Source organism: Platalea leucorodia, assembly GCF_965183815.1.
Source record: "Platalea leucorodia genome assembly, chromosome: 5".
In the NCBI taxonomy this organism is placed as follows: Eukaryota; Metazoa; Chordata; class Aves; order Pelecaniformes; family Threskiornithidae; genus Platalea; species Platalea leucorodia.
Window position 1 is genome coordinate 67,301,003 of NC_138827.1, and position 23,520 is coordinate 67,324,522.

Consider the following 23,520-nt stretch of genomic DNA (forward strand, 5'->3'; position numbering starts at 1 on the left):
TGCTCTGGCTTCCCAGTAATGATTGCTTTCAGGGGTAGGAGAAATATCAATCCATGCAAGATAACCCATTTCTGGAGCAGTTATTTAGTATTTAATTTTTGTATCTACTTCCACTTTGTCTTCAGTGGTCCATGCAGAGAACAGCAACTATATATGCTTGTAGCTGTCTTAAAATATCAGTAAGCGTGTTCACCACCAGGATTATAATATAGTGGTTTATTTTTAATAATTAAATTGAAGTGCATCTTTTGCCTTTCAGATTAAAGAGCAGAAGGTTGTAGTTGATGAGCTTTCTAATTTGAAGAAGAACCGGGTAAGTATTTACAAATTTGCTTTTGACTATTTAATTTTAGCATCAGAGAAATAAGCATAGAGACAGGAGGGGAAACAAAATCGGAGTACGCTGTCTTTAATTTGGTTTAATACAGATTTTAGTACCGATGTGGTCGTCTGTTCTCAGAATAATTTGTCCTCCAAATGATTTGATTATGTACATTGGTGCAGTGTAACACAGTACATTGTTGGGCTTTTGCCTTTTTATGTTTTACCTGAGTTATTTCATTAAGATGTTTGAGTTGATCAGAAGACTTCATGAAGTATTCTTCCTTTTCAAGTGTATGTGTTTTAAAATAGAACGCGATCCCTCGTGTATGAGGAAAAGAGAAATGCAGAATAGCCATGGGTTGATCATGAAATGGTTATGATGGTATGACAGTAGAATGTTGGTATTGTCGGGGCAGAACTTGTCCTTCTGGCATAAAAGTGAAAGGGGTATCTCAGTGGCCCTGCATCAGTTTCTGTTGCGATGTGGTTGCCAGAGTTTGTTGCTTTGACTTAATGCAGCATTGTTTTTGTTTTACAGAAAGTTTATAGGCAGCAGCCCAATAGCAACATATTCTTCCTTGCAGACCGAACAGAAACGCTATCTCAATGCAAAAGTAAGTTTGCAGTGTAAAAGTTGATCAAATAGCTAACTATTTAAAAGCTCTGTTTGTAGCTGTTAATGATTTCAAAGGTATATTAAAATGAAAAACTGGCAAGTGTATATCACATGCAAAGTAGACTTCAGACACATTCTTGTTTTTCTGGATTGGATAAATATGAAAGTGTTTCCACTTGATATGTGGATGTGATAAAAGAGCAAGTGCTGAAGATGTAGGAAGAGCGAGAATGTCTGCCCCACAGAGGGGTCTCTATTCTCAGTGCCCTTTGCGAAGCGGTATAATGCTTGGTCCCTTTTTAAAAAAAAAAAAAAAGTCTAAAAGTTGCATGGGATGAGTAGGAAGACAATAATGACAAGTTAAACTGGAGGCTAAGCTAGAAATCTTTAGATAGTTGAAAAAACGGATCTGTGGGGATATGAAGATAGGAGAATGGATGACAAAGAGTTGATGATTGAACAAATGTTAGAAATGTATAAATTTAGAAGTATAAATTTATTTTCTGGAATGAACAATTGCTACTTGCATTGTCTTTGATTTAACAGTGTTCACATTTTAATTGACAGTTCACTTTTCTTATTATTACAAATTTGTAAATCATGCTGATTATATAGGCAATAGTTGGCCATTCCCTTAATTTTTGTATTCATAGTGTGGCTTTCTTTGAGAGAAAAAAAAAAAATCATAATCTTTGTATAACTAGAGGAATAAGCTACAGCAAGCTATGTTTGTGTTGCATCAATACTTTTGTTACTTAATGTAATCAGCATTTTTGTTACTTAGTTTCATGTTTATCTCTTTAATTGAACAAGTGACTGGAGTTACTAATTTCTTAGATACACTCTTAAACTTATCTACTCATTCACTCAGAAACTTAACAGTTTATGAAACTGATTATTCATGTGTTTTTCTCTTACACAGATACATTAGATGAATTAAAGAAGGCACATCAGGAGATGGAAAATTCAGAAAAGACTAGGAACAAGAAATAGGCCATCTGAATTCAGAGTAACAATGTGTGGTATTTGTTGCGTTGTTACCTTGCGTAGCCAGCATGCTATTCATGATTTCCTTAACGAAGACATACTCTGCCGTCTTAAAAGAAGAGGACCGGACAGTAGCCAACAGTTGATAAAAGCTGCGTCTGATCTCTCTTACGAGTGTCTGTTTTCTGGCCATGTACTTCACTTGAGGGGACTGATGACTCCTCAGCCTCTGGAAGATGCCAATAACAATATTTTTCTTTGGAATGGAGAAATTTTTGATGGAGTACATGTAGGAGATCTAGAGAATGACACTGAAGTAATGTTTCATCATCTTGCATTATGCAGTAGTGAAGCAGACATTTTGTCACTCTTTTCATCACTTCGGGGTCCGTGGTCTTTTATTTATTATCAAGCATCTAGACACAGTTTATGGTTTGGTAGAGATTATTTTGGTCGTCGTAGTTTGCTTTGGCAGTTCAGTAATGAGGTTGGCAGTGCTTTCTGTCTCACATCTGTAAGTGTTTATTCCAAAGCAGGTAACCAATGGCAAGAAGTCCCAGCATCTGGAATTTTCAAAATTGATCTCAACGCTTGTGCAACAACTAAATCTTTGTCTTTAACATTGTTTCCATGGAAGTACAGCTGCACGGAGAAGGCAGTAGAAGAAATATTCGTTAACGTTCTGGACCAAGTTTCAAAAGATTTACCGAACCACATAACTCTCATGATGAATGAATCAAAACTGTGTCTCAGAGCACCAGTTATCCCCTTAAATAAAACAATTTCTGAAGCTTCAGGTGAATGTCCAGGCACTAATATTAGCAACATTAACCATATGGTTTCTGTAGAAACTCTTCAAGGATTTCTTGCAGAGGAACACAAGAAAAAATTAGTCCATCAGTTTATTGATGTTTTAAATGAAGCGGTGAAGAGACGAGTTTTGTCTCTCTTTAGAGACGAGGATCGGGAAACAAGAGAAGTTCCAAGCATGTGTAACAGGAGAGCACATGTTGCAGTGCTCTTTTCTGGTGGCATTGATTCTATGGTTATTGCAGCCCTTGCAGATAAACACGTGCCTGTAGGGGAACCAATTGATCTTCTCAATGTAGCTTTCATGATAAAAGAACAAGCTAAGCAAAAGGGTACCACTAAAAAACATACCAACCGGGAAGTACAGCTTGATTTGTGTTGTCCTCAAGAACGTTGTAAAGATCTTGATGCTAAAACTGGTGCTCGTTTATCTTGCTTTGATGTTCCTGACAGAATCACTGGTAGAGCAGGACTGAAAGAATTAGAAGCCATTAACCCTTCAAGAACCTGGAACTTTGTGGAAATTAATGTTACGCTAGAGGAATTGAAAAAAATGAGACAACAATGCATTAATCACTTAATTTATCCACTGGATACAGTCTTGGATGACAGCATTGGCTGTGCAATTTGGTTTGCTTCCAGAGGAGAGGGTTTTATTAGTAACCAAGGAGAACTGAAACCATATAAAAGTCCTGCAAAGGTACTGATTGTTTTCTCCATTGTGCTTGACCTGTGAATGTAAAAACAGTTCTGTTGTTTCAGAAATCAGCAGGGGTCTTTAATATTCATAAGGCTTCTGAAATTCAGTGGCAGAATATAGAATAGTTCTGTACTGATAGTCTTCGTAATTCTGGAGTTAAAAACTGCATTCAGTTCTTTTGTCATGTAATGTGTATGGCTTTTCGTTAAGCTTGAATGAGCAACAGTGTGACTAGGAGAAAAATAACAACAATCACCTATCATTTTTGGTGTTTCAAGTCCAGTAGTGGGTAAGTGCTATTCAGTCCAAACTGAATAGGTTAACAAATTTAGAGATAAACATTAATGAAGTATTAAGTGAAATTGTTTCACGCCAGCATCCCAACAGCCGTAAAACTACTAGCTTGTCACTTAGGCACACTATGTGACAAAATCACAATCAATGGCAGAAGAGTTGACTATTTGCAATCTTCTGTAATGAGAATCTGGTTGAATGACAAAACTACAAAAAGTAGTTCTTTCTTTTTTGTAACTTATTTTCATGTATGTCGTTTTAAGTAAAATCTTTTTAGTAACTAGATGATTTTCTTGGGAATTTGATTCTTATTTCTCACTTCCCAATTGCTGATGGTTTGTGTAGGGAAGAATGAACTGTTTAATTTCAGGAGTTTGCAGTTCACTGCTACCTTTGCTTTTTGAGGCTTCTATTAAATTTCTACTAATTGCTAGATCTTAAAACCACAAAAAACCACTACCAACAAAATACCCAACAAATGCAACAGTTTGCGTAAAAATTACTGCTGTAGAACACAGTTGATTTAGTTGACTGATCAACTTAAGGATGTGCATCTCATATTTGCAGAACATACAAATTCATCTTAGGTCCAGAATATGTTGAAATGGGTCATGAGTTAATAAAACATGAAGGGAAATTGTCAGTCTCCCATCAGTTACTTACTACCATGCACAGGTAACAAATTAGTTAACCACTGGCTGATGTCAGACTAGTGAAACACACTTGACTGTTTATGTTAAGAGACTTCCACTTTTATAGTGAATTGCTGCTGAAGGCACAGTAATGGACCAGCTGTAGTAGTGTTTTTTCTCTTGATAACATTATATGTGCTTATCATTGAGTAGACAGAACAATGTGACACATTTTTATTTTGTGTAATGCAGTTATTAACTGCTGGTAAATTAATAATAATCTGGGTGTACATTCAGATGACTCTTTAGAACCTACGACATACTGCGTAATCTGTGGCAACAATATTTTTTAAAAAGGCTGGTGCTTAACAAATGCTCTTTATTGTAATAGAAACTAACAAAGACATTCTTCAAAGATACTGGTCTGTTTGTGATGCACACAATGGTACTTTGGTGTTTTTTCCTTGCCTCGGTAGAAATGTTCGTGTGTACTTTTAGGTCTGATTGTGAAAATACTTCAAGTTTCCAGTGACTATTGGGAACTGTGTCAGGCTCTGTAAATGTGTAAGGCACATCCCATCGTGATAGGTAATACGTTTACAGGATGTGTATTGAAGTTATTCTCCTTAAGATGTAGTTAAACATTTAAGGTCTGTTACATATTATTAGCTTGCATAGATACTAAGGAAGATTTCTTTTATTCTGTTTTCTTAGGTTGTGCTTACAGGAATTGGAGCAGATGAACAGCTTGCTGGGTATTCTCGACATCGTGTTTGCTTCAAAAAATATGGCTTAGAGGGTCTGAAAAAAGAAGTTGAAATGGAGTTAGATCGCATTTCTTCTAGAAATCTTGGTAGAGACGACAGGATTATTGGCGATCATGGAAAAGAAGCCAGGTATTATTGCTTTAACATGAAGCAAAACTGGGTTTCCTGGTTAGATTCTGCTTTTAACACACCAACAGAAAGCTTAATTGAAACTTCTATGCATTTTATTATGTCTAAGTTCTGTTGCAGTTTAGTTAATGCGTACTGTGTTGTGGAGGTTTTTTGGTTTTCTTTTTCAAGAAGTGGTCTGTAGTACTGTGGAAGAGTTACTTAAGGAAATTTAGCAACTTGAACACTGGATTTCCATCTGGAAGTTTTAAGAAGCAGCAACAGATGTTGAAATAGTCAAAATCAAGTTGGTTTTATCATTTTAAGTGGAACAGTCTTCTGCACAACTTTGAAGTGTTCTGGTGTGGTCATTTGGGGAGTGACTTCAGAGAATGACAGCATAATATAGAAGCTGCATATTCCTGTCCATGCAATAAAGGCATGATCAATATCCACTGCATTTCCTGCTTATTAAGTCACAATAGTTAAAGAATAATTTTTATTTGTGTTTACTTCCTCCATGGTACCACCGACCTGCAAAAAATTCCTTAGGTGTTGTCCAGTAGCAGAGGCCACTGAGGTGCATGAAAGGTCTTTTTATGTGATCTTCGTGCCAAATCTGTTCTTAGTTGCACATTTTCAGCTTAGCAGTTGCAGTGATGGACAGGCAATGCTGTTAATTGTGCTTGTGATTAGATATGAATGCATGGAATTCAGAATGTTGTCAGAAATTATTGTGTAAATATTTTTGTTTCCAAGTTACAGTGTAGCTTCATACAGTATTTTTAAATACTTAGAAGTTATCTGGAGAAGTGTTACTTTAAAATTTGTCTTGCTCTTCCATTGTATTTTCTGATTTTCTTCATAGTTTTTGTTTTGTATAAACCCAACATTTCTAATGCTTGTTTTTACTCTTTTCTTTGCCTGAGTTTTGAAAACTTCAAGGCTTCTGAGTTCAAACATGATATATTATGTTTTCTTTCTCCAAGTCAGTGTAACTGCTTTGGAGACTTGCCTCAGTACTGTGACGCTAACATTTAAGGTACATCTATAGTTAGGAATTGACACAGACTCTGAAGTCTTTGCATGTGGTGAAGGGGAAAACCAAGATTATTTGTATGAAGTTTTTAAAGGGTCCTTCCCTATGTATATCTTTTCCTTTAGGTTTCCTTTTCTTGATGAAGATGTTGTTTCGTTCCTCAATTCTCTGCCCATCTCAGAAAAAGCTGACTTGACTTTACCTCGAGGAATTGGTGAGAAATTGATTCTGCGCCTTGCAGCCAAGGAGTTTGGCCTTACAGCCTCGACCATTTTGCCAAAAAGGGCTGTACAGTTTGGATCTCGGATTGCAAAACTAGAGAGCAACAGTGAAAAAGCATCTGACACGTGCAGCAGACTGAAGTTATTTTCAGTAGATGAATTATAAAGCTATGTCTTGAGATGTTGCATTTATCCTATATGCAGATTCAGTAAATCTTTGGAGTTTTCTTAGAATGTTTGGTGTGGGTTTTTACACACTTGGACATTGTTAATCATCAAAGTAATACGTGTAGATGTGTACCTGTACTAGAGACTCGCTATGAATGCATCCCCGGGGAGGAAGGGAATGCTGGGCTCTAGGGAAGAGAGGATAGCCAGAGATTGGCTTTCCCACCCTTCCTAACCAATGTCAGCGTCACAAAAAGCATATTGAATCTGTCCAATCTGTCATGTATATAGAATTCAGTACAGCAGATTTTCCTCTGTTGTAGAACAGGGCTGGTCTTGCAGCTCTGCTTTAGGAGAGGGTTCAGGTTATGGTTTTAGAAGGGAGGGCGTGGCAAGGAGCTGACCTGGGTTGCCAGAGCCAAAAAGAGCTGAGGGTCTCGGGCCTTGTTGCGTCTTGCAGATCTGCCCTCCAAGCATCATGCTTGCCTTTTTGTTACTTGAGAAACAGACACCCTACACACACACTGGGTTTTTTGGGGTCATCTTATGCGGCGTCCCAGTCCTTGGCCAGTTCTGCGGGGCTGGGTTGGTTGGTGGTCCCCAGCCTGGGGCTCCCTCTGCTCCCAAACTGGCAAGCACCCTTCAAGCTGTTCTTTGTCCCTTGTTGGCTCCCCTAGCTTGCTGCCTCTCCTTTTAGCTTTAGCTCTGCTACTTTTACTTCTAAAGTTGCAAAGCATCCATTGTGTACTTCAAGGAAGAGAGATCTTCAAACAAAACAAAAAAAGGTGTCTCAAAAAAAAAAGGCACTCTGGGTGAGTATGTGGATGCAGTCATGGGGTCGAAATAGAAATATGAATGGACTTCCTCTGAAAACAAGCTTGAGTTAGCTTGTTTTTCTAATTGTGTATGGAAGGATTGCAAATGTAATGTTGTAAGAAGAACTGGATACATGCTCTCCAGTGTTTTTGGTAAGGTTGGAGTTACCTTACAGTTCTAGTTTTTATGTTTGTCCAATGAAATAGAAAAAGGAAAAATCATACCAGAAAAAAAAAATCCATTTTCATACAAAGCATAATATATCTATTCCTACAAAGTAATCTCTAAGGGTATAAGTAGAATTTCAAAATAATTTGTCAAGTCTGTAAAGAAATATTTATTACAAAAACTTGAGTTTCAGACTGCTTCAAAACACTGGCAGATTTCTTACTGGTGCTCTGAGAAAAATTGACTTCCTAGTACCTTACCCTGGGATGTTTGCAAGAGTTCTTGCATCGTGCCCTAAAGCAGGTGGAGATTGCACCAAGAGGAACATTAGGCTGATGAAATGCGAATATTGTTCATTATTCGTTATCTCTGTAGTAGAGTTGCAGTATTCCTAGAAGTTGTGTGTCACCTAGGACCCTAAGAAAAAAAAGTTGTGCTTTTTATACCTAGGCAGATAGCCTCTTTTCCAAACTAAGAGGCCTCTGATATTTAGAGAAACATGAGTAATAATTTTAGAAGGCTTCTAAATAGTTTTATATAGTAGAAAGAAACCATAAAATTTGGTGTTGGCAAACTTTTCCATTTATCCAGTTATTCATAAGAAATTAATTTATTGCTATTATTAATGGTACACTTCTTATTATTTATAGAGTTTCTTGACCAAATGTTTGGTTCCAGGGGGTGGGAGGAAAGACATTTTAAAATACTTGATGCATTGAAATCACATTCTATAATATTTTAGAGCAACCTACAGGAATGTCACTGTCTTTTAATCTTGTCCTTAAGAGCTTTATTGTTCTCTTGCAAATACTAGTATAGTTCTTGATTATGTAATATTCTCTCTGTTTTTTTGTTAGCCTCTCTAAGTATTGTATTTCAGAAACTGGAGAATATTCTTGAAGAATGCTCAGGCCCGATAAGTGTTCCCTAAAGCTGAATAAGCTGATGAGGCAACCTGCTTGTCAAACTTAGTAGCACAGAAAAATGCTAGTGCCTTGTTTGCAAAGTCTGACAAAAGTAAGTAGCAAGAATGAATTACTACCATGTCCTCTAGTTGGCTGGCTTCAAAAGAGGGCACGCAGTGCTCAGTGGAGATTCCCAGTGGACTGCTGGGCGAGCTAAAAAATTTATGTACCCAGACAGCAACTTTGCTAGCACTGATGGATTCAGATATGCCCTTGTATTATTAGGAAGTCCATCAGATTTTGACAGAATTGGCTGTTGGAATTTTCTGTTTAAACCTTCCATCAGTTCAGATGTGAATTATTGTCACAGAACTTCTTGTCAGCTTCCTCCAGCTTACATTGATAGAAAAATTAGACAAATTTTGATCAGGGTTGATTACATGGTAGAAGTTTGGGGCATATATACCCAAAGAGAAATGTGTCGGGTTCTTTGAGCTCTGATGCTCTGAAATGGACATTGATACCGATGGGAAAACCCAAAGAGATGGAAATAGTTTTTGAGTTTTTGTTCCTTTAAGATTCCTATTTAAAAAATACCTAATCTTGCATGTAGTTTATACACGGCATTCCTAAAAGCTGGGATTATTACTCAAAAAAATACAGATCATTAGATCTCATGCAAAATTATAAGCTGGTATGAAATACTGTAAATTAACACATTTCCAAAAGAGCTCAGCTTCCACTGTGGTATTTAAGTGATTGGTCAGATTTTCAGAAGTCCTTAGTACTCTGAAGCACTCTGAAGAATAACAAGAGCTCCAGGCTTCTGAATTCTTCAAAATACATCTCTAAAGACACATGCGTATATTTTTTCCTAACATTTTACATAGTTTTATTTATATTAATTATTTGCCATGTCTGTATAATTAAGATTTTAAAATTAGTTGCCTTGCTATATAATATATAAGGTGGTGTTAGCGACAAAAGAATCTTCTAACTTTCTAACTAACATATAACTAGTAATTCCCAGTGTATTAATAAAAATACTGTCAGGTTATATATGCAACAGCAAAGTGCGTCTGACAAATACATTTTTAAAACTGATGAATAATGCTTGCATACTATCGTACCCTAATGTGTTGCCCTTTTGCCTAAGCTTTCGTCACCCTTGGCACTCTCCACTGGGATCTGGCTCCTGCCTTAGATAAACAGAAGAAATCAATTTATTTACAGTCCATCAAACAATACAATAACAATTCATTAATTCATTATGATCTTATGACAGTCCATGCCTGACTTACAAATACATGCACAATATCTACAGATGAAAATAACACCCAATTCGATAAGCGACAGGCAACCTTTTTCTGTCAGGAATCAGAGAGTCCTAGTTCTTTCAATACCTCATAATTGCTGTGATACCATTTTCCATGTGCTCTTAATGGAAATCCCATAAATTTAATGATGTTAGTGTTCCTCAGTTCTCGAATTTGCTCTTTTAGATGTTGATATTTCTTGACTTTCTCTGCCACTGCATCCACCAAAGATGTTAATTTACTCTCCTATCTAACTGTAATATCTACCACCAGGGCCTGATCTCCTTTAACGAAAACCAGGTCCAGCTTATATAATTCATTTTGTTCGTCTTTCAGCAACAGCTCCTGGAATACGACCCAGTCCTTCTTTTTCGCCTCATTCGCCAATAATTCACATAGTTGGTTGTGTCTTTTAATCCTTGCATCTTGTACGGCTGGGCAGTACCCAATAATATGTGAGCGGGTATCTTTCCACACAACAGTGTCAGCACAATTTAATTTGGGTTTCTTGCCTACCCCTTACTAAGAATTCTCTCGTGGGGTAGATGTTTGCTCTCAGCTTTAACGCTGTGATGAGCTTTCGGTGGGGAATGCCCTTATAAAATTCTAACCAGTTGTTACTGATTTTATCCTTCTCAACGTTGGAAATTCCACGGCCCTGGGATACCAACTTGATCCAGTTCACAAGTTCCTGTTTCCTCCAGTTACAGGGTTTCAGAAAGATGACTTTTGCAGCAGGCATCTCCCATTCTAAGGCTGGTTCCTCACTGCCTAATTCCTCTGGTATCACTATAACTGCTCTCATGTCCCAGATAGATGGAATCTTATCCTTATCCCCTCCTGCTGCAATCCATAGTCTTTCAAATTCTCAATCCCTTCCTCCCCAAGTGACTGCTTACAAACATATTTATATAGCAGGCAATGATAGTGTTCTAAAACGTTTCATTTGACTGTCTAGAATTGTGTACTCATTCCTGATTTGCAGGTCTGATTGATATTTTCACAAAACATGATTTTGAGGGAACCTGTGATGAATATACGAATGAAGATCCAACTTACAATCCAAACAGTACAGAAAAAGAAAAAGTGTCTTTTATGCAATATGCCGATAATATGCTATTTAAATTGACACTTGGCACTACACAAGTCGAGCTACATGAAAATCTATTTAGGTTTGATGCAGTGAGTACATTCACCAATGTGATAAGATCAACAGAGGCCTATTAAGATACAGTAACGTGTCAGTCTGCAGCAGAGGTTAGCTCTTCAGCAAAAGCTTCTGAAGAAACAACTGGAAAAAATCATAGCTATCTGCCAGAATGTAGAGTACCTCAAGTTAATAAACTGAGTCTGTTTTTACTGGGGTTTAAAAAGAAGATGGAAATCCCAAATGTAAGTAAATGTCTTCAATCATATTCTAGTAAGAAAACTGTAAATTTACTGATTTTTTTAATTCAAATTTGACATTGATATTTTTATATTTTCTAGATATCATATCTTGTAGATTTTTATATGTTTAAATGATAATTTATTTCTAACTTGTATATATTAAATACTAAAATAACTTTAGTGTTTTAAGCTGTTGTCATATTGCTACTTCTAAAAAAGAAAAAAAACCATCTTTTTTTATATTTTGTGGAGTTAAAACTGAAAGAGAACTGCCACTGGGGTTTTTTTGGGGGGGGGGGAGGCGGGGGGCGAAATTTCAAATGTCAACGTTTTCAATATGCACAGCATGAGTATTTTTATGTCTATAGGGGAACTGAGTTTGATGTTGATACTCTGTCAGTAAAGGATATTTCATTGAAGGTCATCATTCTAGTTTGCTGTCTTGTAATGTACATATGTGTATGTCTTTACAGCTAATAAAGTATGAGAGAATATTGTACGTGCTTAAAATTGGCATCAGAGATAAGGAAAAAACATGCTTGCTCCAGGAGTTAATAGGTTTGTCTAGACTATGTTGTTGCTTGGTTATCTAAGTAGTTCTTATGGACCAGGCTAATACAGAGTTCAGTACTTACTTCTCAAATGAGTATGCTATAAGAATATTTGCTGCTAATACTGAGCTGTACCAGCTGGCACAAGATACCTTAATCATAAGGACAGCACTGTCCTAAAAGAAGCATAGCCTATAGGTGGCATTTCTGGATGGCAAAACAATAGTCTGAAGAATTGTCACAAATGAGTGGTTAGGTCACTTAAAGAATTTCTGTCAAAGATATTTGCAAAAAGTTATTTTAATAGAAATTTAGAAAAGTATGATTTAACAAAGTTCAATGGCAAGGTTCACTCTATTACTTATTAAATGAATAGAATATATATAAAGAGGGAAAAAAAATCGAGGTAGAAGTGAAGTAGGATGATTTATACAGAGACTGAAAGTACAAGGGGGTAAAGGAGGCCCTCCCGTTGAGTCGCAAGGGTCAGAATGGGCCCCCTTGGTTTCTAAACTCCTCCTCGGAGAGGAGCCTAGGTGCGGCTGGATCCAGACTTCGCCTTAGACTTTATCAACAGTTTATGTCTAAGGATTATACATGTCTAGCAGCAGTTTAAGGTTTATTCACAGTTAAAGAGACAATCACAGGAATTTAGCAGCAATTAATCATTGGTTAATTTAGCATTTACAAAGTGATTAAATAGGATTTACTACACTATTTGTACTGATTCACACACACAATGTGCATATAAAGGTAGCTGTTCAAAATTCCCCTCGAGCTAAGTGAAACACTCACTTCCAATGCTTGTCTCAACAGGCAAAGGTCGAGCCTCAGGGAGGGGGGGGGGGGGGGGGCCTGGAGTTCAGCCCCGGTCCTGTCGCCAGGCCTCTGAACTTTGCAGACTTAAGAGTTTGCAAGTCTGAGAGGCGTCCCACTCGGAGGGAGATACTGGGCACAGCCCGCTGCGGTCCGGGAGAGCTCAGAGGGTCTCACTTGGTACCGCTGTTTATAGGGTTGCCTTTAGGCACTGGTAAATTTCCATCCTGGCCACAATCCAGGTCAGGTATTACTGGAGTTCTCAAAAATTCCAGTAATGCTGGTACCAATCCACCCGAGCTATGATCCACAATGATACGTTCCAAGGCTGTCAGGGGATGACTGGTTATTCCCGCTCTCGTTCCCCACCTTGGCCGGGCAACCGGAGTTCCTGGTAGGGTCAGTGCTGCTCCCACCTTCGCCATGCAAGAGCTCCTGGCACGGTCAAGGCAGCTTAACCGCCAAACTCGTTGCACAAAGGCCAAGTCTTGACGGGAATTCCTGAGATCGTAAAGCGGTCCAGGGGAGAGGGGGGAAATGCACCACCACAATACTCAGAACAGATTCACCTGAGAAGGTATAAACTATTCCCTGAGGGATGCTTCTCATCAGATATGGGTTTAATTTGCTGTGATGTGTGCAAATGATCTGTATAAAGAGGCAAAGCACTTTTAAACAGGAAATTGTACTTCAGCTTTCATGTTTGCTGATCACTGGTAAGCTTCTGCAGCTGCAATTCTATTGGTCATTTCATTGATGTAAGCAGTTAGGTATTGATGTAAACAATCCTTACAGCTGATTTAGTGACTCTTTTCCCATAGGCTTCCTGTCGTGCATCAGGCTATAAGGCTCAGTTGTTTGACATGGGTATGCCAGGTAGAGAGTATTGCCCCATTCCAGTGATGGACTTTGATGGTAAGAGGTAAGGTATGTGCACAGTAATATAGATACTATAGTATAGTCTTTAAAATAATATAAGTCCTTTCTGATTTCAGATTGGCATTTACTTAACTGAAGTTGCTGAGAATACTATGAAGGTTTGAGAGGAATACAGATTTTTGTAGCTTAATATAATGTATTTTGATTCCAGTTTGATATTTTTTTTAACAGAGTAAATGACACTCACTATCAAATACCAGTTAAAGTTCTTTACAGACAGTACGCTTGCTGGCAACATACAGGGTTGCTGGCTAAATATTGTGCAACCATTTATTTTGTATAATACAGTTACTTTTTCTGGAAATAATGAAACAAAAGTTTTGTAGAAACAAATGAAAAACATCATTGTTCATCAAAATAAGATCTTGGTTTTTTTCAGTGCTTTAAATTCAAGCATGAGAAAATATCCTTACAAAAGCACTATAAAGCCAAGGTTTAAGTTGTAAACAAGCAGACACTGTGGTTGCAGGGTTTTTTCCTTCCCTTATTCCAGTACTGTAAAACTTCAAAACGTCCTATAGGAGGCAGTGGTTGTATTACTTCATGTAAGAAAACTGCTCATCTTGCTGTAGATATATTGAATTCCAAGTAAATGTTTTCAATTTTACTAACTACTCTAAAACTTATTCAAACTTATTTCGTGAAGATAGAATTTCAAGATGAAATTATTTTTAGGTTTAAAACTTTACTGATTGTTTGACTGTTATGGTTACTGAATATACTTTAAAAACAAAATGACTCCTGAAGTTACATAAAATTATTACATTCTATGGGTTTTAGTAATATCCAGAAGGCTAGCAAGCAATGAGGACAAGGTGTATATATTGTGCACATGATAGCAGCGTAGGGCTGCAAGGGATCTCCAGAGGTCATCTAGTTTACAGCCTTGTTCTGAGTGAAGAACGAAGTCTTTGCAGAGCATTCTAACAGTTACTTGAATACATAACATGCAGTGATTGAGGAATCTGTTTCAATAGGTAACATGCTGCACACGGCTTGGATGGGTGCACTCTACGCTGGTTAAAAACTGGCTGGACGGCCGAGCCCAGAGAGTGGTGGTAAATGGAGTCAAATCCAGTTGGCGGCCAGTCACAAGTGGTGTTCCCCAGGACTCAGTACTGGGGCCGGTCCTGTTCAACATCTTCACTGATGATCTGGATGAGGGGATCGAGTGCACCCTCAGTAAGTTTGCAGATGACACCAAGTTGGGTGGAAGTGTCGATCTGCTGGAGGATAGGAATGCCCTGCAGAGGGACCTGGACAGGCTGGATCGATGGGCCGGGGCCAACTGTATGACGTTCAACAAGGCTCAGTGCCGAGTCCTGCACTTGGGTCACAGCAACCCCATGCAATGCTACAGGCTGGGGGAGGAGTGGCTGGAGAGCTGCCTGGCAGAAAAGGACCTGGGGGTGTTGATTGACAGCCACCTGAACATGAGCCAGCAGTGTGCTCAGGTGGCCAAGAGGGCCAATAGCATCCTGGCTTCTATCAGGAATAGTGTGGCCAGCAGGACCAGGGAGGTGATAGTGCCCCTGTACTCGGTGCTGGTGAGGCCGCACCTCGAGTCCTGTGTTCAGTTTTGGGCCCCTCACTACAAGAAGGACATTGAGGTGCTGGAGCGTGTCCAGAGGAGGGCAACGAAGCTGGTGAAGGGTCTAGAGCACAAGTCTTATGAGGAGTGGCTGAGGGAGCTGGGGTTGTTTAGCCTGGAGAAGAGGAGGCTGAGGGGAGACCTTATTGCTCTCTACAGCTACCTGAAAGGAGGTTGTAGCGAGGTGGGGGTCGGTCTCTTCTTCCTAGTAACAAGTGATAGGACAAGAGGAAACGGCCTCAAGTTGTGCCAGGGGAGGTTTAGGTTAGACATTAGGAAAAACTTCTTCACCGAAAGGGTAGTCAGGCACTGGAACAGGCTGCCCAGGGAAGTGGTTGAGTCTCCATCCCTGGAGGTATTTAAAGAACGGATAGATGTGGTGCTCGAGGACATGGTATAGATGGACTTGGCAGTGTTAGGTTAAAGTTGTACTCAATGATCTTAAAGGTCTTTTCCAACCTTGACGATTCTATGCTCCATTATTTCCCTTCCTTAAAATAGAAAGCTTTTCCTAACAGTTTTTTAAGCCTTTTTTGCAAATTAAGCTAAATACTTCAATCCTTCCTGCAATGAAGAACTGAACACTGGTTTTATAACACATTTTAATAGACTGAGAGTTCTTCAGTGTATCACCTTCATTGTTTTAGTGTGCCTCTTACTGCAGTAAAAAAACCCAACCCTGTATTTGTCTTTTATGTGTTATTCCTATAATAAAGACCAAATATATGCCTCTCTTAGCACTATATTGTTGATTCATATTAGATTTGATTCCATTACAGTCCTAGAAATCTACCTCATTATTCCTAGTTCGTATTTTGTATTTGCTTGACTTTAAGTCTACTGAATTTTATTTGTTTTTGGTTTTTTTTTTTAAAAAACCAAAGATCATCATCTTTTAAGTAGGTTTTCAGAAGTGTTAGCAGCTGCTTTCAAAACAATATAAACTGCAATTTCCCCGCTTCCTTTTGTGCTTTCAATTTTCAGCCACAAATCAAAAAAAAATGTACAGAATGAGACACTGAAGCAAACCTTTCAAGACCTTGTGTGCTCTGTAATCACAGTTCATCAAAAGGCCGCCGATAACTACTTATTGAGCATGGATTTTCAGCCACCTGTGTAATCTGTTTTATTTGATTTACTGAGAGAGAAATGACAATTTCCTGGCCTAATTCCTTGTTACAAGACATCTCCACTTGAATATTTCAAAAAGTCTTTACTATAATTGCTTGGGGCATTGATCCCATGTACTTGTTTTGGAAGAGCTTTAAGTATTTTTTTTAATTAAATAATCATTTTTGCTGTGTAAACTCTCAAACACTTAACTGAGATGAGGTAAACTTAACCATGGTCCGTTAACTGTATTTGTAGTATCACGCAAGAAACTTTCTGTTGTGTTAGAATCAAGCTCTCTGGTTGAACCAGCAGTAGTTTTGGGAGGCTTGAGACCTACTGGAACCACGCTGCTTCCAGTTCATAAGGTTGGGTCCCCGATGGGAAATCTGTATTGCATTTTGTCAGCATTCATTGCATCACAAAACAGAGCTATTTAGGCATTTTTTTTTCCTCCTCAGTGGTCAGAAAGTTTGGAAGCAGGGAGAGACTCTTGAGCAGCAAGACTGACTGGCTTGTTGATCGCAAGGAAGGTACGAGCAGCACTAAAAACTGGGATAGTTGAGAGATTAGGTGTAATACAGAGGAAAAAAGGTTTTGCTAACTGTTAGTTTCATAAATTCCAGTCTTTCATCTATGTTGAAATCAGTGAGACATGTATAAACATACTACTGGATAGGGCCTATGAAATGTGATTGATAGTTAAATTTATTAAATGATGTATTACTTTACCAAGAAGATAAACTACTTAATGATACAGATAAATTACTTTACCGAAAGAGAAATTACTTGTAGTTGAAATCCCATGAAAATGAGACTCTGGAAATACTATGTAACAAAATGTAAATCCTATGTATTCTTCCACTTCTTTCTGTTCAATGAGGCATCTTAACCTTCTTCCAAAAATTAAGTACTGGAGAAGCACATACCTTATTGTTACATCTTGCCCTTGAGTTAAAAAAAAAAAAAAAATTAAAACAAATTGAAAAAACAGGCAACTTGTTTGCCTGTTTGTAACTGTCCCACAAATCGCAATAACTTGTTTGTATTTAAATGGAGGAAATTTTAAACATATGCATTATGAATTAGAAAACTTACTGAAGAGGTGCTTAATACTTTAAGTATTTATTCTAGTAAATACCATTGCCATGAATAATAATGTAAAAGCATGTGTTATTGATTATCAGAAGGCAAGGTGAAATAACCCATTATTCACATCAAAACTCAGAACTTGCGTCTTGACAGCTCACTTACACTGTGATTAGCTTTACTGAGCTGTTTATTAAAAAAAAAAAAAAAAAAAAAGAGAGAAAATTAGAAGGCACTAGCCCTATACCCCAAAATTTTAATTTTGTGTAAGTAAGAATAGGCTTCTCACACCAGCAGCAGAAAATTAGGTATTGCTGAAATTCGGTTGTACTGGCACAGCTAACAGATTGAGATCTTCTTGAAAATCTGTGCTCTCTTGTGGTCACTTTCTGTAACTTTTCAGTTATGGAAGGTATGAATTTTTTTTAACATGTAGTGTAAATTATAAACCTTATATGAATTATATATCATTAAATTATAATTATATATAGTATATATTATATAAACCTTATTATAAGCTATAAAATGCAAACAATGGAGATATTTTCATTTGTGTAAATTTATTTTTATTAGAAAGTGCACTTTTAATTTTTTTGTTATCGTTTTAATACCTAGAACTCTTAGACATTTGTGGAACAGTAAGTGGAGTCATTTTGGTGATACCACACAGCGTTTATTTCTGACAGGTGATTTTTCAACACTTGTAAACCAAGTACTGTCAGTAAACATAACAGCATTGAAACAGTTTTTATTGATCAATTTGTAGTTGTATTTACTAAGTTACTTTTTAAAATGCCAACCATCGTATTTTCTTTCTTAGTTTTGGCACCTTGATGGAATCTTCTTCAACTCTTTTTGAAATATCAATTCCAAGGGGAGCTCTAGGAAATAATAACATGATGTATTTATTAAAAATAAATAAAATTATTGCCATATCACACAGATGTGCAGATTCACAGACCTTCTTTACAATGAGCATGGGAGTCATGGTATTTTTGCAGATTCCCTACGCTGTTAAGACTGTGTGACCACTAAAATGGTCCAACTGAAGCTTCACCTAGAAACACCTTCACATTGAGGAGATGTGTGCATTTGTAGCCATTCCAAACTTGGGGAAACATAGTTGTGATTTCAAAGGCAGCTTTTGGGGACATTGTTTTATTTAAATTATGATTTTATTTGATAATTCATTTTACATCTCTCTGATGAATGCAAGACACACTAGAGATTCACAAGTATCTCTCTATGTGATAATCTTAAGGAATATATAGTCTACAGCAAATAAACCTTAGTATTTTATTCACTGAGATATATAAAGCAAGTTATATTTGAAGAAGAGTATTTTATAATTTTCACATGTAAAATTATAAAACAATTTTTTCTGTCCTGAGACCTTCCAAGTCTGTTTTCCTGGAATTGGAAAGGGGAAAAACCTGAAAAAAATTTCTAGTTTAAGACCAGCTGGTACTTTTGAAATACTAGAACTTTGTTTGGCCTTAAGCCTAAGATCCACTTAAAGCCATAGAACAAGTCTTACCTAACAAGTCATTAAAAAAATCAGTATTATCAGTAAAAAAAGGAAAAAAAAAGTATTATCAGATGTTGTATGTCAAATTCTTTTTTTAAATTGATTGCTCATCACGAATACACATTTTGACTTGGAGCACTTTGATTTATGTCTACAGTGATTGAGAAGCCAGGGGGAGCGTATTACAGCTTAACTTGCTCCAATTTTCCCATACCACAATGGTAATAGGAAAATACGTAGAGCTGTTATGATGTATGGTAATTTACGTTTCTGAGCCAAAACAAACATAAATGCCAGACATGATCATTTATATTTCACAACTACATTGAAAAGGAACTGCTGGTAACTTTTAAAGCTTATATGCACTGCAAAGACACTCCTCATCAGCTTCTGCTACTCCTTCTAGTCTACACCTCCTTCCACTTTCATTAACCATACTGAATAAGTGAAGAAATAAAGTGAATGGAGTCACTTACTTTGGCTCATAGCGGATGCCATCAGTACTATGTAAAACACCAAGTCCTGCACGTAACCTTTCAATGCCATTCCTAAGCAAGAAAGCAATTATGTAAAAATGTATGTCAGAACTATCTGTGTATATGGTTCAGTCACCATAAACAGAAGTTCTTGATTCTGATGTCAACTTTTAAAGAACATTATAGAAACAACTCTTACCATGCAATCATAACACCATTATCAGTGCACAGTCTTGGAGGAGGACACAGAAAAGCAAAATCATTTGCATCTGCCAACGTCTGCAGACCTTTTCGGATATACTGATTACTTGCAACTCCTCCTGATACAACCTGACAGCAGATTCAAAAAGAAAAAAAGGCATTAACACAAAAGTACTGATGGGTCACACTCAACTAACATCCTATTTAAAAAAAGGTTATCAGATGAAGTTCTGAAGACAGCAATAAATAACACATTTCAAGATTAAAACCTATCTTTGAAGATGAAAACGTATCAGGAAAGAGTATGATAAGTGAGCTTATAATGCTAAAAGAGATTCCTGAATAAAAGTATGTTATAGCTAGAACAGCTGTCAAGTGTTCGAGGGCGTGAAGTGTTCTGGAGCACTAGGTCAAATTATGTGGCCTAAATTTTTATGAAAGGTCAGATTAGATGGTAAGAATATCTCTTTCTAGCTTAAAACCAAACTATGAAAGACTTTATTGTAAGTATTTATATGACTATTACTTTAATCCTGATATTTTAACAATGTAATACATACTGATATCTTCCTCACCTGTCAAGGGAGAAAGTATAACAAGGCACCTGCATCTTCAAATGATGTTATACAGTCAAATATAAAAAGGAAAAAAAAAGTATACCCACCAAAGTTGCATTTTTTGGTGATAATATGCTATTTTTTATGCAGAACAGCATGGCTCGATATGTCCGCTGGATAATATGAACAGCCACTGCATGCTGTACAGCAGCAGCAATATCCTTAACACAGGACAGGATCTCACCTTCTTGAATACCTATAAAAATGTATGATCAAATGGGTTTTCCTGAGTATAGGTCATCAAAAACATGCTTTATATCCAACTTTGTTTCAAAATACCTTCTTCTTTTTCTTTTTGTATAATGGCTTTATTGACAAGGTTCTGAAGTCCAGAAAAAGAAAAATCACAGTTGCGATACTGTTGCATGGGAAGTCTGAATGTGTGCTGTTGCCGGTTTCCAGTTTGAGCCAAGTGCTCTATCGCCTTCCCTCCAGCCATGCTGTGGCACTCTGGGTGCTTTCTTAAAGAGAGTCTTCTTGCTACCTAAGGAGATAATAAACAACAGACTCAGAACAGAGAGCTAAATTAATTCCTCCTGTAACTGCATCGCTGTATTGTACTCCGTGGAGTAAAATTAGACACCACAAAATCCAATCCAACATGCAATTGCGAACAGGGCACAATAAGGACAAGACATATGCCGGCTGTTTTTTTTTTTTTCCTAGAGTAATTAGAAATGCAATTCTATAACAATTTGGGCAAACATGAGGATCAACAAATTTTGCAGGAAACATTAATTACCAAATTTGTATGCTATAGGAAATACACACGGACCGCCACACTGTATTACCAGATAAACAGGAACAAAGTTGCTTTCAACTTTCAACAATCCCCTTTCTGATTCCACTCAATCCCCCACTTTTTTAATTAATACACACAAGTATTGTTTAAAAACTCTGCTTGTGTTTGAGAACAAAACTGTTAAGTGATCAATTTTACACATTGTACTCAGTGACCCAGAAAACTTAGATTCTGAAAGCCAAACCAGGCTTTTCAAACTGTACAAAAAAACTGGTAAGAAATATTTTAATATGTATTGTTTTAAACCTGACAGTATCCTTTAAAGTATCACTACCAATCTTTTCAAATTCATACAACTCATTTGTATAACGGGTGTCAATGAACCTTTGAACACCAGTTTTGGTTATGTTGTCTATTTGCTAAAAATACAATTAATTTGCATATGTTACAACTGATGCTACGCATAGATTTTTAACAGCCTCTCGTGTCTTAAATCTATGGTATTTCAAAATAGAAAAAAAAAGTTAAGTAAAGCTCATAGCGCACTGTATTACTGTCCCCGGGCTGATGATAATACTATCATTCTGTAGTATAACTGCAATAAAAAAAAAAAAAAACAGAAAACCTAGATTCACTTATGTAAGGAAATATTACCTTATCCAGCATGTCACCCGGTGCTATATCTATGGACTGTCCAAGCAGAAGGAAATCTGAAACTCCTTGCGCTACTGCCAAGATGCAGTGGCCTCCGGAGAGTAAAAGGACTAAGAAAGGGAATTCCACGTGATGCGTCAGCCTGACGGTCAGTGCGTGAGCCTCCATGTGATGAATGGGGATGAACGGCTTCTGGTACCTGTTCACCAAGTTCAGGCTGTACTGCAGCCCCACTTCCAGGCTTAGTGCGAGTCCTGGTTTTACTGTAGTCGCGATAGCTGCAAGTTCACATACAGAAACTCCGCTGACGCTAAGCGCTTCTTTTACTACTTGCTCGATGTTTTCTCTGTGAAGTTGCTGTGCCACCACAGGAATTATTCCACCTGCTCTAGTGAAAACAAAGAATTACAATACATTCGTATTTTGTAACAGATAGAACGGCATAAAAATAGATTTTAAACACCTCTTAATCTTGCCATATCCTGCCTGTTTCCTTAGTACATTCTCAAATGCCTTGTTTAGTGTAAAGGGCATCTATGGAGTGAAGAGAGCATAATTATCACTGGGAGGTCAGAAAAGGATGTAACTTGCCCTTTTTCAGTACACATACCTCTTAAATGTATCTCAATGCTGTTCCGAAACAATGACTGTAACTTAATATTCACAACCCCTCACTTGTCAGTCCATGTACTTAGCCACCAATGCCTATATTTGATTAATTTTCCCTTAAAAAATTTGAGACGTTTGGTGGTTTTAACAGTACCAATGATTTCATCTTTAATTCAAGCTAGCTAAGTAATCTCTTTTTGAAAAAAAATACTGGAGGAAACTTGTTAAACACACAGCATTTCTTTCCTCACCCTTAGTAATATCTCAAGCAGAATGTGGCGTGGCCCAAGAGACAGGGCTTTACACCTACCCACTTCTCCCCGAGTTTTCTGGAGGAGAGAAGACTTTTTATACGGATGATATTACAAGAATAACAATAAAATCGTTGTTAAGGCAAAAGCCCCAAGAGGAGTATATTCTCACTGTAAATGGACTTCCTTCTGACAGTGCAGCGCTTCTCCCAGAACGGTGCCAGCATCGTCCACCACCGCCGCGCCGGTGTCATCGCAGCTCGTCTCTATTCCCAGGACTAGTTTCCGAAGACGCTGTTTTCCAGAGAGAGCAGAGCTGCTTCTCAGCCACGCAGCCTGGCCGCGTTGAACTGATTTCCAAAGGCTTTTGGCGATGCTGTTCATTGTTAAAAATCTATCTGGTAGTTATGTCTAGAAAAGAACTGTACAGTTTATTATTACTGGAGGGTTTTCAAGCACGTGCTCTGGTTTGATTTTCTGAAGAGTCGGTTTTACTTTTAAAGTTACGAATGACCACACGCGATGTTCAAGACCCTAAGAAAAAAAAACAATCTAAGAGCTAATGGTCTTTGCTTTACCTTAATCACGCCTCCCGGGAGCTCGTCCCCCACGCCTGCTGCGCACGGCGCTTCCCGCAGTCCGAAGCGGGGGCCCCCAACCGCAGCAAGCCCGGGCCCCGCAGCACAGCCGCCGCGCGGCCCCCGCCGCACGGTGCCGCCCCCAGCCGTCAGCAGAAGCGTCCCCGAGCGTCCTCTCGGCTGTTTCATCGCCGAAGGCTTGCTGCCGTCCTCAGCGGGCCGGCGGAACCGCCGCTGCAGGCGGAAGGGGCGCCCCGCACCCCCGCTGCGGCCGGGCCGGGCCGCCCCTCACCCGCGCTGCGCCCTGGCGCCTGACCGCCCCCTCCGGGTCCTCGCCCTCCCCTTTCCCCAGCCCCACGCCGCCGCCCCGCGGGGGGACGCGGCCAGCGGGGCCCGGGGACGCCCGCCCGCCTCCCTACCGCCGGGCTCGGCCCAAGGCCCGGCCCAGCGCCCTCCCGCGCAGCCAGGCGGCACGGCCGCCGCGGGTCAGGCCCGGCCCCGGCGGGTC

At 38.5% G+C, this 23,520-nt stretch overlaps 3 protein-coding genes across 6 annotated transcripts; 2 read left to right on the top strand and 1 right to left on the bottom strand.

The window, feature by feature from the left end:
• The first annotated feature begins 862 nt into the window (after positions 1–862).
• Positions 863–6,726, top strand: ASNSD1 (asparagine synthetase domain containing 1). The gene is made up of 4 exons (XM_082312163.1): positions 863–938; positions 1,863–3,437; positions 5,078–5,259; positions 6,403–6,726. The coding sequence occupies exons 2-4, from the start codon at positions 1,956–1,958 to the stop codon at positions 6,662–6,664; spliced, it is 1,926 nt and encodes a 641-aa protein (XP_082168289.1). The 5' UTR covers positions 863–938; positions 1,863–1,955; the 3' UTR covers positions 6,665–6,726.
• An 889-nt stretch (positions 6,727–7,615) lies between these two features.
• ANKAR (ankyrin and armadillo repeat containing) lies at positions 7,616–11,526 on the top strand (the record flags this gene model as incomplete). The annotated part of the gene is given in 6 exon segments (XM_082311445.1): positions 7,616–7,639; positions 8,841–8,885; positions 8,891–9,035; positions 10,857–11,095; positions 11,099–11,115; positions 11,117–11,526. Coding segments are annotated over 6 exon segments (573 nt in total). The 3' UTR covers positions 11,220–11,526.
• Positions 11,527–17,938: 6,412 nt separating this feature from the next.
• Positions 17,939–23,308, bottom strand: OSGEPL1 (O-sialoglycoprotein endopeptidase like 1). Of its 4 annotated transcripts, none has more exons than XM_082312515.1 (8): positions 23,013–23,308; positions 22,607–22,845; positions 21,575–21,962; positions 20,458–20,662; positions 20,226–20,374; positions 19,560–19,690; positions 19,361–19,432; positions 17,939–18,237 (listed from the first exon to the last, which is right to left on the bottom strand). In XM_082312515.1, the coding sequence occupies exons 2-8, from the start codon at positions 22,816–22,818 to the stop codon at positions 18,144–18,146; spliced, it is 1,251 nt and encodes a 416-aa protein (XP_082168641.1). In that variant the 5' UTR covers positions 22,819–22,845; positions 23,013–23,308; the 3' UTR covers positions 17,939–18,143. The 4 variants fall into 4 exon arrangements, with proteins under 4 accessions (XP_082168641.1, XP_082168640.1, XP_082168643.1 ...); XM_082312514.1 differs by having other exon boundaries at positions 22,607–22,856; XM_082312517.1 differs by lacking the exon at positions 23,013–23,308 and having other exon boundaries at positions 21,575–21,957; positions 22,607–22,826.
• Positions 23,309–23,520: the final 212 nt, after the last annotated feature.

Excerpts from the sequence above, each read along its gene's own strand:
- ASNSD1 (XM_082312163.1), top strand. The coding sequence starts at position 1,956 with ATGTGTGGTATTTGTTGCGTTGTTACCTTGCGTAGCCAGCATGCTATT. Across the intron at positions 3,438-5,077 it reads CATATAAAAGTCCTGCAAAG|GTTGTGCTTACAGGAATTGG; the intron begins GTACTGATTGTT and ends CTGTTTTCTTAG. Across the intron at positions 5,260-6,402 it reads GATCATGGAAAAGAAGCCAG|GTTTCCTTTTCTTGATGAAG; the intron begins GTATTATTGCTT and ends CTTTTCCTTTAG.
- OSGEPL1 (XM_082312515.1), bottom strand. The coding sequence starts at position 22,818 with ATGAACAGCATCGCCAAAAGCCTTTGGAAATCAGTTCAACGCGGCCAG. Across the intron at positions 19,691-20,225 it reads CACCAAAAAATGCAACTTTG|GTTGTATCAGGAGGAGTTGC; the intron begins GTGGGTATACTT and ends ATCTGCTGTCAG. Across the intron at positions 19,433-19,559 it reads AATGGTGTTATGATTGCATG|GAATGGCATTGAAAGGTTAC; the intron begins GTAAGAGTTGTT and ends TTTCTTGCTTAG.